The 14,596-nt window shown below is 37.3% G+C and overlaps 1 protein-coding gene across 2 annotated transcripts in view; it reads right to left on the bottom strand.

Annotated features, from left to right (window-relative positions):
• Nucleotides 1-1,326: 1,326 nt before the first annotated feature.
• LOC132311453 (ubiquitin carboxyl-terminal hydrolase 24-like) overlaps nucleotides 1,327-14,596 on the bottom strand; it is a 33,686-nt gene continuing 20,416 nt past the window's right edge. Inside the window, exons 6-7 of one of the 2 annotated variants that reach the window (XM_059809359.1) lie at nucleotides 14,182-14,358; nucleotides 1,327-1,769 (exon numbers count right to left, since the gene is read on the bottom strand). In XM_059809359.1, the coding sequence (XP_059665342.1) occupies nucleotides 1,581-1,769; nucleotides 14,182-14,358 (366 nt within the window). In that variant the 3' untranslated portion in view covers nucleotides 1,327-1,580. The remainder of the gene's footprint in view (nucleotides 1,770-14,181; nucleotides 14,359-14,596) is intronic. The other variant, XM_059809358.1, reaches the window with a different exon arrangement.

Below are 14,596 nucleotides of genomic sequence, written 5' to 3'. Positions count from 1 at the left end.
AGTGAGAGGGATTTTTTGAATTCAAACATTTGAAATAATTTCTATTCAGTTTTAATCATTCAAAACTTTTTCATAATTGATGCCTTATAATTTAAGTTATTAGAGATGTTGTAACTTATTATTTTTTTTTTTTACATCTCTGGCACTTCTGATATTGCAAACTAGGGTTTGTTTTTTTAGGTTTGGTAGAATACTAAAATTTGTTTTCACAATACGTCGGTGAATTCATGAGGATTTGAGTTAATAAGCATTTAAATAATTAAAGACTGTGTAACATAGTGATATTTCTTTTACCTCTTCACATGAATAAAAATTTGAATTTTCAAATCAATCACTTTTGTTCAAAATAATGATAATAATAATAATAATAATTGGTTTACGGGTATTTTCATTTTTTTTTTTTTTTCGATAAATGGTAACTACAATGGGGTTCATAGTCATTTCACATTTGTAAAACATGTCACCAGATTTTGAGATGCTTAAATCAAAACTTTATCTGGAACCCACTTCTTGTGTTATGACCATACAAACTAAGTTCCATTCACGTTTCAGAAGACGTCACAAACAACTGTTTAATAAAAGGAGCTCAAAAGTGGAGAGACTATGAATTTGCTTTCTCTCTCTACAATTCTGTCTCAGTCAGGCCTCAACAAATTGAGCCTAAAGTGAAGTTTCTGGGATTTAAATTCAGCCCAATGGGCCACTTTATTATCCAAACAATGCGAGTGGGTCTAAATTAAAATCCAAGTCATACATATATTAATTCACTTAGTTTTTTAATCCTATAAAATGGAGGGGCAACTTTGAGGTTTTTTTTTTGGTTAAAAAGGGGCAACTTGAGTTGACTAACTCAAACATTTTAACTTACTTTTATGTATTTGGTTGCCCCCCATTCGCATATGCTTTAATGCATAGTACTTAGAGAAAATACCACTAAACTATAACTTTTAATCTATCGATTCTTAGTCGCTTTGGGATAGATAAAAAATTATAGTATACATGATCCTGGACAAATCATTAGTCGACACGCAAATAAATGTGTCAATTCAACTTTTTAACCTACAATTGGTTGGGACCATTAACCAATTGTCTCGGAACCATGTAATAATTTCTCAAAATTGAACACCAGAACAAACCTTCAGGTTTTGTGTTAACCTAATTCAACTTCTTTTGCTGACATGTCTACTAGTGATTGGTTGGGACCAATGGTCTTGGAACCATGTAATAATTTCTCGGGATGGCACACTGGCACAAAGCTTCAGGAACAAATGACCTTTGGATTGTGTGGAAGGTGCCAAAGCAACATATGAAGTCTAGTGACATATATTGAGCCATCCAGCTTTTGAGCATTAGAAACACAGTCCAATTGTCCGCTCCTCATAAAATTTCAATTACATTACATATCCATAATACAAACCAGTAGACGAGTGTCTCATGTTAAATTCCTAACATGATTAAATTACACATTCTTTCCTACATCAACCACTTACCATAAGAAACTTCTAAGGAAATAAATTACAAAATAAATATTCCAAGTTTTCAAAAGGTTCAAAAATAATACAACTCCATATGTCATAGATCTACAGTTGTTTGTAGAAGAGGATGTAAGCTTGGTCGTGTAATACCTTGCTTGTGGAAATGACAGTAACAGAAGCATCGTCATACCGCAGCCACTTGCCACTTGGGTGGCGGGAGTCGGCAGTATAATGCCCCTTTGACGGATCCCTTCCATGGTGAGTGATTGTTGCAACAAGTTCATATCTTCGTCCCTGAACCAGCAAAGGAAATGAATTTAGAATAGAAATTTAGCGCAATATACCATTTGCAATCCGACCAGTTATCCACAGGATGCTTTTCGTATGGAAGCGCTTCTTCTCTGAAGCGTCACAAAGACTAGTACCCGCACTATCATAGTAGAAAACAAATAGCGCCTCAAGCTCTATTTACAAAACAGTAAACAATGCTGTAAAAGGGTCTTTAAAATTCATTTGAAATAGACTTCAATGACTACCCAACAGTATGGCGAGTATTACTTTTGATAAACCTATTTCCAATTTTCTTCCCTAGTGTGTTTTCCCCTGGTAAGCAAGATTGAAATTTGTATCAAGAATAAACAACTCTAAAAACTACAAGGGGAATGCCGCTGAATACAAACAAACACTATGCAACAATTCTAACCACGCTCCTAACTATATATACAAGATACCATCTAGAAGTTGCACCAACAGCCGATCAAGTGCCGATTCTTAATGTAAATTTTCAACTTATGCAACTTGGTTCTTACCAAACCACCAAATCTCGGAACTTGGTTCTATCTACATCACAAATCTTAGTCAAGACACGACGGACATCCTTGTATGGATTTGTAAAATTCCAATCAATTCTCTTCTTCCACATGCAATACAATACTGCAATAAGCCAAAGACTATTGACTACATTTTGAACTGATTCCCTTTTCAGTGATCAGCTTCCCAAATTTTTTTTTTTTTTTCTCCCCCCTCTCCTCTCTCTCTCTTCTTTCTCTTTCTCTCTCAGCCGCCGTCTCCGCCACCGCTGATTCACCGCCGCCGTCATCCTTCGCACTCAGCCGCTGATCCGCCACTGCCGCCGTCGTCACTTCCAAAAATTAAAACAAAACCCATACATACAAGTTAGCAGTTGCAGAGAGAGAGGGGGGCAAGCTTGAGAGTTGAGAGACAGCGGCTGAAGCTTGCGAATGGCGAACCTGAACTGGAACAGTGGGCGATGGAAACTGAAAGATATGGGTTTCGATTTTTTGAACAATCTGAAATAATATGCCGATATGGGTTTTGAACTTTTGATTCTTGCAGACAGATCTGTAATATATGGGTTAGAAGTTCTCTTCTATAGAATCCATGATGGTGAAGGGGTCATTTGATTTCATTGGACTAGACTACTATACTACTAGATATGCAGCTAATGAACCTAATTGTACTAGGAAACCAAGTTACAGTACAGACTCTGGTTCTCCTTTATATATCCTTATATTTTTCAAACATGGTGCAGGCTGGTTCAGATTGGCTCTATGTTTATGAAAAAGGGATTTGGGATATTTTACTCTACACAAAGAGAAAGTACAATAACCCACTTGTTTATGTTACAGAGAAAGTACAATAGCCCACTTGCAGTTGCAGAGAAAGAGAGAGAGTTGAGAATGAGATCTGGAGGCGATTGGGGAGGCTGAAATGATTTGCCCTAAATTTTTTTTGTTTTTTTAATAATAATATAATCGCCCGGGGGGGGGGGGGTGTGTGTTTGGAACTCAACCCGTCAACCCGACCGGCCAGAAAATATTCGGACTAGATTTTGACCATAACCCATGTTAGGTACAATTCGGGTTGGCCCAACCCAACCCGATTCGGGTTAAGGTTGGGTTGGGCAGCCAAACTTGCAGCCCTAGTCCTACCAAAGAATCCACAAATCTGCATTGGCTGTTGCCACAAACTCGAGTATGTTAACCGTCAAAATATAAATGTTCACGAGATTCCGCAGAAAACATAATGAAGAGAAGGAATATAAAAAAAAAAAAAAATTTGCCTTGGGTACTTGGCCTTCCCAGAACAGCAAGCCACAATAAAAAGCTATGCCTAAACGCAGTTTGACAAAAAAGCCAAGTGGTACAAGCACATAGTAGAGTATTTTCCCCTATGGTTTCTAGGATCCAATCATCCAACAGGGCCAAACTTAGCATTTATGCATGTGAACCACTTCACCTCATCTTCACTTTGACAAATGGAAGGAGACCAATAGACATATCACTTTGCAGTTCCTACATGATGGCAATAGGCTACGCCCATTGATCTCCAGATATAATAGTTGCAAGTTGCAACTCCAGCTTTCCTACCTAGATCAGCATCTTCTATTCTCCTCTCTCCATTTTTCTGTACGTTAGAACTAGAGAGTGCCAGTTACCAAACCAAAGGAACTCCTCCCTATAACCAACTGAAATCTTAACACCATGGTCTCTCTTAGCCTATTTAGTTTCCTCCAACTCCATGAACATTTTTGAGGTATTTATATCCCAGTAACTTCTAACCTTTAACAGATAAGTTTGCACTCAACTGCCCCATATAGAATCCCCCTTTTTAGTCAGATGGTACCAACCCACCTAAACATCATAGCCTTGTTCCATTTTGTTAAATCCTTCATCCCTAATCCCCCTTTTCAGGAGTTTATCTAATATTCCAAACAATCTTTGCTCCTGTGTTTTCAACTCTGCTAAAGTCCAAAAAATAGCTCTTAAAGTCTGCTCAAGCCTCAATCTGCTACAGGACCATCACTGGAAAGATGAAAAAGTTTTCCCAAGAAGCTGAACACCACATAGCAGACTTTATCAACTGCAGCGTCTTGCATCTAACAGGAACTTACTTAACAAGACTGAATTCTTCCCAAAAATTTTAGCAGTAAAACCTTTAAATTTTTAGATATTAGGGACATGCCTAGATATTTTATAGGCCTCTCAAAACCCCAAGCCACTTTTAATAACATTACTCTCAGTTTCATCCATGCCTATGATAACAATTTGCTCTTGTTCTGATCAGCTTCCAGGTCAAGCAACACAAAATTCATCTAGAGCAGCTTTTAAGCCAAAATTGAGCAGTGATCAGTCACCATCATAGAACACCAAAAAATTATTTCCAAAATGCAAATTCCCAATGATATTTAAAGTCCTCCGCTTCCTCCTTTTTCCTTACCAACTAAAGATGATACATTTATTACACCCGAAAAAGTTAGGGGATTTTGGATCCCCTAGTATCAAATCTTTAGCATTTGAAAAGTATCCCACTAGATCTCGATTAAGACAGAAAACATTGAAGCAATACATGCTCTACCCATTGAATCCATCTTCCTAAAAATCCCAAAAGCTGCAGGGTATCCATCAGAAAACACCAAAAACATGAATAAAGCCTTAATTAGTTCAAATTTCCTAATTCATTTACATTGCTTACCCTCTCCATGATAGTTCCTCAACAGTTCTTAAGCCACAAACACTATACCCAATCATCAGACCAAGAATAAAGGCAGTCGGGTCCTTCTCAATTAAAACTGGCAACACCTTTTAGAGTCTGTTGGCTAGTATCTTCAAGATAAAATTGTAGAGGGTATTACAAGCTATGAGCCAAACTAAAGTTTGCCGTAATTGTAAAATTAGGAATTTCAGGAAGCAAGGCAAAAAGCTGTAACATTAATTTCTCTTAATAGCCTTCCATTCACAAAGAAATCTTTAATTGCTTCCAAACTGTCCTTTCCTATAATGTGCTAAATTTTCTTATAGAAGTAGACATAATACTGATCAGGATTTGGAGCCTTAAGTCATCACGAGAGAACAGAATATTACAATTTCTTCATAAATCTCACTATCAGGGGTCACCACTTGGGGCAATGGTAAAAGATGATACTGACGAGGCTTGAGAATGTAGGTTCCTGTTAGCAGATATGATAGCCATGATTTATAGAATGACTTACCATATTAGCAAAGATTTGATTATGCTATATAATATGCCATATAATATGCTATGATTTAATTTAGATTTGATTTAATTTTCGTTCTTATAATACAAGCATGTGCTCTTTTTATCTATAAATACTAGACTTGTAAATGGGTGATTATCTCATTCAAGCCTTTACACAATTCTCCAATTTTTCTTTTTTTTATATTGTATTTCTACTTAATATTAGAGCCAGGGTGGTTCGACTGTAATGAGGGCATTGCAAGTTCAGCACCACCCATTCGGGAATGGTCTAAGGTGACATCGCCCATCCGGAAGGTGTCGGGTAGGCAGGGTGGTCCGACCTCAATGAGGGCGTTGCGAGTTTGGCACCTCCCATTCAGAAATGGTCCGAGGAGATATAGTTTTTTTCTTTTTATGGTTTGAGGAGACATTGTTGATTCTTTCATTTACATTGTTTAAACATATGTATGAAGGAGAATGGTCCAAGGAGACATTGTTGATTCTTCTATCTACATGTTTTAAACATGTGTATGAAGGGAAATAGTCTAAGGAGACATTGTTGGTTGTTTACGGTTGAGGAGACATGATTGGTTGTTTATGGTCTGAGGAGACATTGTTTATTGTTTATGGTCTAAGGAGACATTTTTTATTTGTTGATCGGCACTTCATCTGAGAGAAAATCATCACTAGTCAGATTTTCACTCCATTTATCACAAGCTCTTAGTAGCTTGCAGACATCTTACAAAGGGTGTCAACAAGATTGTGTTTGAGAATGCATTGTCCAAGTTGGACTTTTCAGATATCTACGCACCAATTTGAGGGGGAGTGTTAGCAGCTATAATAGCCACGATTTATGGAATGACTTACCGTATTAGCAGAGATTTGATTACGCTATATAATATGCTATAAAAAATGCCATAAAATATGCTATGATTTGATTTAATTTCTTTTCTTGTAATACGAGCATATGCTCTTTTTATCTATAAATACTAGAACTGTGAATGGGTGATTATCTCATTCAAGCATTTACACAATTCTCCCATTTTTCTTCTTTTTATTTTTCTATTGTTCTAGTATGAGACGATAATTGTGCAAATAATGCCAAAAAGTAGGCCACCCAGTGTGCCCCTTGCAACGTCCTTGACCAAGAGAATGTAGGTTCCAATTCCAATTCCAGTTCCAGTTCCAGTTCCAGTGTGAGACAATAATTGTGTGAATAATGCAAAAAATTAGGCCACCTGATGTGCCCTTCACAACATCCTTGACTGATGGAAATTTATATTCCTCCTACCATTAGTTATTCTAAAGAAAAAAAAAATAGAATTTTAATTTTCATGCTTCCAGCCATTGTGATCTAGAATTCAGCTTTAATAATTCTTTTTAAACCTTCCTTGGTCGTGCTTGATAAGAGAGAATGAAGGGAGGTTTTGACTGTTGGATGGGGGGAGGGATCAACAATTTAACTTTCACTTTGAACATTAGACTTCCCTTCACAAGTCTTCCAAACTTTTTCTACAGTTAGTAAGAGCTCCATATTGACTAAGAAATTAATGAATAAAGTAACTTTCCTTCCTCTTGTTTCCCCTTCCATTTTAACTTCAGCTAGACTGTGATCTTGACTGGACCCAGAAACTCCGTAGTAGCTTAGTAAATTTGATATTTCATGCCTCATTTATAAGGACAATGTCAAGTTCTCATGCCGTATTAGCACTATTTTCCTCTTGTTGTTCCATGTTAAAAGGCAACAAATATCTTAAATCTCCTTCTTAACTCCTAAGCCCCATCAGTCTCATGCTTGCATCTCACTGCATTGAAATCTCTGATACAGTCCAATAGGAAGATGCAAACATATTGGCACGATAGACATGATTTTTCCACAGCAATCTTCCATCACCCTTCTCATTTGACCCATAAGCAAAGGATCCATAGCATGTTGATTGACTGCCTAAAACTGTAATGATATAAAGAGTAATCAGTACAACCATTGCAAACTTGTGGACTGTTAAGAATATAAGTCACGTGTTGGTAATTTCTTAGTCAAAACTTGGGTTGTTGTGTGTCAAAGTGTTGGAGTGAGTTGTCTACAACCGTTAAAGATCATGGAGACGACAGTTCGCAAAGAACACAACACAAAATCCGTATGGCTAAATCACATATCTCAGACACAAGTAAATGGACCTTAGATGACCTAGAATTGATCATAAAATAGGCTCAAAGTAAAGTTTTGCAGACTTTTTCCAAAATTAAGCTTTTCAAAAATGGGAATTATTGAGAAACAATATCTGTCGATCAATCGAGGACAGACACTCTAGAAAGCCTCAACTGATAGGTGGATTGATCAGAAGTTATCCAGTGGGATTGGTTTAGAATAACATAAGCTTTGATAGAGACCTTGATCAACCAAGGTGTCTCCAGAAGGTATTGACCGAAGTCTCGATCAAACAAATCCTGCATAAACACTTTTATGATAACTCTCTCTAATTAGACTTCTAAAAGGATTTAACTTACTATACAACATGAGACTCCTATATTGGCTATAAATATGGGGTTAGAGTCAGTCTTGATGATCTCTACATGTCTTTTTAATATTTTAGATGGAATTTCTCAATCTAGTGTTTCCTAAGACTCATCTATATGTGATTCAGAATACTACAGCAAGATGTAGATCAAATTCTACAGCAATAGCATATCAACCGCGATATAAGTCAAAGCAGAATGATTGAACAAACCATGAAGGAGCAGATTGGTTGACGCATTAGCGGCTGGAAGATTGGGTTAGAGTCTAATAACTTAGTCTGTAACCTCTTTCTTTATAGTAGATCCTTCATGGCTAGACTAGGTCCCTTGGTTTTACCCTTTCTAAGGTTTCTCACATAAAATATATATGGTGTCTCTGCTCTATTTAATTTCTGCAACATATGTTTATGTGATTGAAATTGAGATACGAATCAAACTAAATAACTTAATTTAAACAAGGATTTTTGGTAATTTAAAAAATTCATAGTATCAAATTAATATCCACAAGACTTATTCACCCTCTCCCACTAAGTCTGATTTACCGCACATCCTCTAACCTTATCAGAGCCTTGGGTAATGGTTCCATACTTCTCAATTGGTAACAGAGCATATTGATAGTAATTTTTCACGGACATCCACTATTTTAGGTTCCCACAATCGAGATTCAAGCAAAAAGTATTTTTACTATAATTGTCAGCAAATTAGCATTCTCTAAGCATATTCCTTTTAGTACCAACATTATTTAACTACCCTGCTTCTCATCTCCACTAATCTAAGCTAACGTATTTTTAGCCTGACCTACGTTTTTCTGACCTCCATTGGTTAACAAGGATCACTAAGGTCCCTTATTTTCCAAAATGCAATGTTCATCATGAAGCTTCCCACTACAGTCGCTGTTTGTGTGGGTTGGAGTTTCCTTCTCCATGTGTTGGAGAGTATGGGGTTTGGTGAAAAATGGAGGAAATGGATTGAGTTTTGCATTTCCAGTGTGCGTTTTTGGTCCTTGTGAATGGAGCCTCGACGGGGATCTTTCACAGCTCGAGGCGTTTGAGGCAGGGGCATCCGCTTTCTCCCTTTCTCTTCCTTATTGTGATGGAGGCGCTCTCTAGATTGATAAGGAGGGTCATGGAGCTAGGATCTATGTTACCCGGACTCGGGTACGGGTGTCGGACACGAGTACGTGTCTAGGGGGTCGGATTCATCAATCTATCAATTTTCAGGATACGAGGACACGGATTAAAAGTGTCCAAATATTGGACACGGTTACTTGGACACTTTGAAAAGAGAGAAAAATTTGTAAGTTTTTTTTTTATGTTTGAGACATTAATCATAAAACTAAAAAAAATATATATCAATTGTACTTTTTTATAAAAAATTTATAATTATTACTGCATTTGTTTGCCTCATTTGATTGGTGGCATGTCATGGCTATGCATTCCCCTGTTACTGCTGTTTTATGGAACCTGTAAATAAGAAATTCTGAACTGTAGGGCTTCTTTTGTATACCCAAGGGCGGGTTTGGGCTTGGGCTAATATGCCTCTGTATGTGCATCTTGGCATTTGGGCCTGTACAAGTAAAAGCACAATTAAAAAGGATAACTAATTCAATATGGGCTAATATGTCTTTGTACGTGCATTTTAGTCATGGATTGATGTTTGGGTTTTGGGCCTGCCCAAGTCCAAAGCACAATTAAAAAGGAAGCCCATCCAATGTACACGGTATTTATAAGAGTACTGTAAAAAGCAAAGTTACAGCTGTAACCCACCACAGTAATGCTTTACAGCTGTGTCCCATCCCTTATCTTTTCAGATCCAAATAAACAAGTGTTAAGTTATTAACAATTGCGTGAAACCACGCTCAAGATGGCACAAAAAATTGCACAAAAAATTGCACAAAAGGCAGCGCGTGCTGGTTCACAAACAGCAAGTTGTCTTCAACCTCCAGACCACCGATCCGAACCAGAACGCCATTGTTAAAATAGAAAGCTTCGTATGGCTACAGATTTAACAAAAAAACACGAAAAAAATTCATGATCCTTCACAAGCATCAAACTACACATCATTTTATGCATTTTCTTGGTCAGCCGTATCCGATTGAAGAATGGAGGGTCGGGCGCATCTCCCGTGTCCGTGTCCGTGTCGTGTCGTGTCGACACGGGCACTCTGGCCTTCACTGACGAGTTCAGGTAACACGGGCTAAGATTTATGAGAGGAGTTAGGGTGGGGAGGGATGCGGCTAGTCAGTTATAGGTCTCTCATTTGATGTTCGCTGATGACACCTTAGTTTTTTTGTGATGCGGAGGTGTCCCATATGAGATTCGTGAGATGTGTCTTGATTTGGTTCCAAGTTGTCTCTGGCCTAAAAGTGAATGTGAGGAAGAGTGTTTTGGTGCCAGTTGAGGAGGTCTTTGATATTGCTGCGCTAGCTGAATGTGTTGGTTGTTGCATTGGGGTCATTTCCTATTTCCTATTTGGGCTTGCCTCTTGGATCGTCTTCAAGGAGGATGGGATGTTGGGATCCTGTGGTGGAGAGGTTTGAGAGGCGGATGGTGGGATAGAAAAAGCAGTATGTTTCGAAGGGTGGAAGGGTCACTTTAATGAAAAGTACATTGTTAAGCCTTCTTACCTTTTTCCTCTCTCTTTTCCAAATTCCCTCTTCTGTGGTGGAGAGGATTGAGAGGTAGCAACGAAATATTTTTTTTGGGGGGGGGGGGGGGGGGGGGGGGGGGGGAGATCAGTTCAAATCTGCACTCCAGTAATGGGTGTTGGTTTGGGTATTAGAAGATTGGCTCCCTTCAACAAGGCTCTCTTAGGGAATTGGCTTTGGCGTTTTGGGATGGAAAAGCTCAGGCTATGGAGAACGGTGGTTGCGAGTCGTTTCGGGGAAGGGAGTGGAGGTTAGACTTCCTTTGAGGTACGCTATCCATTCGGAAAGGGTATGATGATTTTTCTAAACACATAAGATTTCGACTAAGAGATGGAAGAAGGATTCGTTTTTGGGAGGATGTTTGGTGTGGGGATCGCTCTCTAGCTCTCACCTTCCCCTGTCTCTTCATGATTGCCACAGATGGACAGGCCATGGTGGTTGATTGCTATCACCTTGATAGTGGAAGATTGTATTGGGATGTTCGTTTCAGGAGGTACCTTCAGGACTAGGAGATTGAGGACACCTGTGGTTTGTTAGACTTCTTGCATCGTCAGGAGATCATGGGTGGAGTTTCTGATTCCTAGAGTTGGGTTCCTTCATCTCAAGGGCATTTTTCTGTTCGGACATTCTTTAGTTGTCTGAGTGAGATGCCAAGGGCTCTGTTTCCATGGAAGACAGTTTGGCGGTCCAAAGCCCATTTAAAGATGGCTTTCTTTGCGTGGACAACTGTCTTGGGAAAGATCTTAACTCGGGGTAATTTGAAAAGAAGAAATCAAATTGTAGTCAATTGTTGCTGCATGTGCCTTAGAGATGAGGAGACGGTTGATCACCTCCTTTTACATTGTCATGTGGTCAGGGATTGTTGGGACTTGTTGTTCAAATTATTTGGGGTTCAATGGGTTATACCCAGGTCTCCTAGGGGTTTTATCGAGGCTTTGAAAGGGTGTATAGTGGGGGTCTCTATTACATGGACTCTTCAAAAGTAGTGAAGTACCCGTGTCAGACACATATCCCTCAGACATGGGTATGGGATATGTGTCCGACACTTTTGATTGGTCATGTACTTAAAAAACATATCCGATCATTCAATTACATTATATTATTACTTTACTTATAAAAAAAAAAAAAAAAAAAAATACATTATATTATTACTTTAAAATGAGTTAAATGCCTATATTGAACATTATATTAGATAAAAACACTACTTTACTCTAGAAAATAAAATAATTAATAAAATGAATATTTAGCCGTATCTGTGTGTCCTTCTATTTGGAGATTTGACACGTCCGACGCATGGATATATACCTGTGTTCGCACCCGTACCCGAGTCCATGTAACATAGGTGGGGGCCCAAGTCCAGGACATTTGGAGGTCTACGCCTTTTTGCGTTTGGTGGTGATTATGGCTTGAAAGAATTAGGAGATCCTTCGAAGGAAAGAAAACTCCTATTCATGCACTAAAATCTCTGTTACATGGACTTTTCAAAAGTAGTGAAGTACCCATGTCAAACACATATCCCTCGGACATGGGTATGGGATATGTGTCTGACACTTTTGGTTGCACATGTACTTAAAAAACATAGTCAATCATTCAATTACATTATATTATTACTTTAAAATGAGTTAAATGCTTATATTGAACATTACATTAGATAAAAACATTACTTTACTCTAGAGAATAAAATAAAATAATTAATAAAATGAATATTTAGCCGTGTCCGTGTGTCCTGTTTGGAGATTTGACACGTCCGACTCATGGATACACACCCCTGTCCGACACCCGTACCCGAGTCTATGTAACATAGGTTGAAATTCTCCATTATTACCACTCTTTTTGTCGGGTTGTAGGGAGAAACTATAGACCTTTAGAGGAGATAGTTGATTTTTTGGGCTCATTGAGAGTTTAACAGCCCCATTTGGCCTTGCATAGTTCTCTTGGGATGTGATCCAATTTTGATAGCTTTCTAATACATTCTCATTGATCAAAAAAAAAAAAAAAAAGGAGTGAAGATTTTGAAAATTTTGAAGCCAATTTCATAATCTTCATTCGGGTATGTTGATTAAAATCAATATTTCAATCTAATCATAGTATGATTCATACAAACATGTGGAAAACAATAAAGAAAAAAAAAATGCTTCTGGATCCATATTTCTTTTATGAAATGAAATTTTTTATTTTTTTTAAGGTTATCAAATTATATTAAACCAAAGTTATTATTCCCCAGACATTCTACATTGAGAATATAGCACTAATGCCACTAGTGTCAATTACCCACAATACCAAGGTTTTGATCTTACAAGATCCCCACTCATTGGTAAATCAAAGTCATAAAGACTAGAAACAAGGGTCTGTTATTTTCTCGAGATTAAGAGTTATTTACTTTACAAATGGTAAGAATATATCATCCAAGACATTTAATGAAAATAACATATCAACCATGAACATAATTTAAGATTATAATGTTGTGTTGATCTACATCTCATGTGCATGGATCTCACTTTACATGCCTAGATCACCCATTTAATAATCTATGGGCCTAAATCCATCTCATGAATTTAGGTGTGCAAACACAATTTACTCACAGTATGCATAAACTGACATTGAATACTACACATTTGTTATGAAAATGTCTACCAAGTTTTTCTTTAAAGGCATACAATCCCAACAAATATGAGCCAAATATGAGCAAAATTTATTCTTTCCCTCAGCAAGTCTACATAAACTTATTCTATTTACTAGATATATAGCTTAATTATTTTGCATCACTATTTAAGAAGTATATTATAAAGCTGGACCCATGTTGGAAATATTTTTTTTTGGAAAGTCCCATATCGGAACTTTGTTAAGAGCATCCTCAAGCAATTTCATTAAATTCTTACCAAAAAATGCATAGGCCCTAAAGAGAAATGAATTATTTGAGAGGACTTAACCAATCCTTCTTGATCATATAACATCATAAGTAATTCTGTTGTCAATAAAGTACCCAACCAGACAGAAGTTCATCTGAAATTCCTTAGGAGGATTAATTGAATTCTAATAGACCATCTGCTGCCGCAGGTTCAATTAAATTCTATTTGAACATACCATCATCTTCAGTAACATATTACCATTGATAATTAATTACATGGTCACATTACTTCTATACCAAACTCAAATGCCATAAATAGAACAAGTAAAACTGATTTGACTTTATATATTAGGCAGTTTATTCAAAGAAAAAGAGAAAAGAAAGAAGTCTGTGGAGCGCCAATATAAGAAATTCTGGTTCTTTTTCTTCTTCCTTTATCCCCCTTTTCCCGTTAAGGTTTAGGTAGGAGGAAAGAATTCAATCGAATGTGCCTTCAATGGCAATAAATGTTGGATGAGATGGATACAAACTCATAGGCTCGTAGGCAAGAAAAATATGTTCTGAAAAAGCAATTCAGAAAAGGACACGCTTTTAAAGAAACATAGAATAATTTTGGATTAGCATTTTTAGAAGCTATGACTATCACATAAAAGGACAATTACAGCAATAGAAATAAAGTATGAGAGGAACATCACCTCAGGAGATGGAGAAACTAGCAATTCACGTCCAAGAACAAGATCCAGAGGGAAGTGCACAGGTTTATGCAATTTGGTGCTTCCTTCACTTCCATAGCTAAAACGCATCAAGTGCAATATCATTATCTCAGAAAGCTCGAGTATCTTAACAAATTTGCTAGCATTCACCACCTCAGCCTGAAATTGTTGAAAGTATCTGTATCATCAGTATGGTGAAGTCTTTCTCCCAAAGAAAACCATGGTTACATAACGTTTAAAAAAGAAAAAAAAGAAAAGAAAAGAAAAAAGAGAGATACACAAAGAGCCGTGGTGTTATCTTTAGTACAAGCAATAGCCTAGAAGTCTAACTGAATTTTGTTCGTCCTCACTTCCATCCCTCTTTAACTGATGAGTGACAATAGGTGCACTAATTTAC

Source organism: Cornus florida, unplaced genomic scaffold (assembly GCF_030987335.1).
Source record: "Cornus florida cultivar Cherokee Brave unplaced genomic scaffold, ASM3098733v1 CherokeeBrave_3.0.0_Hap2_Chr06, whole genome shotgun sequence".
Classification (NCBI taxonomy): domain Eukaryota; kingdom Viridiplantae; phylum Streptophyta; class Magnoliopsida; order Cornales; family Cornaceae; genus Cornus; species Cornus florida.
Note: the sequence above shows the minus strand (reverse complement) of the source record. Positions and strands in the feature narration are given on the sequence as shown.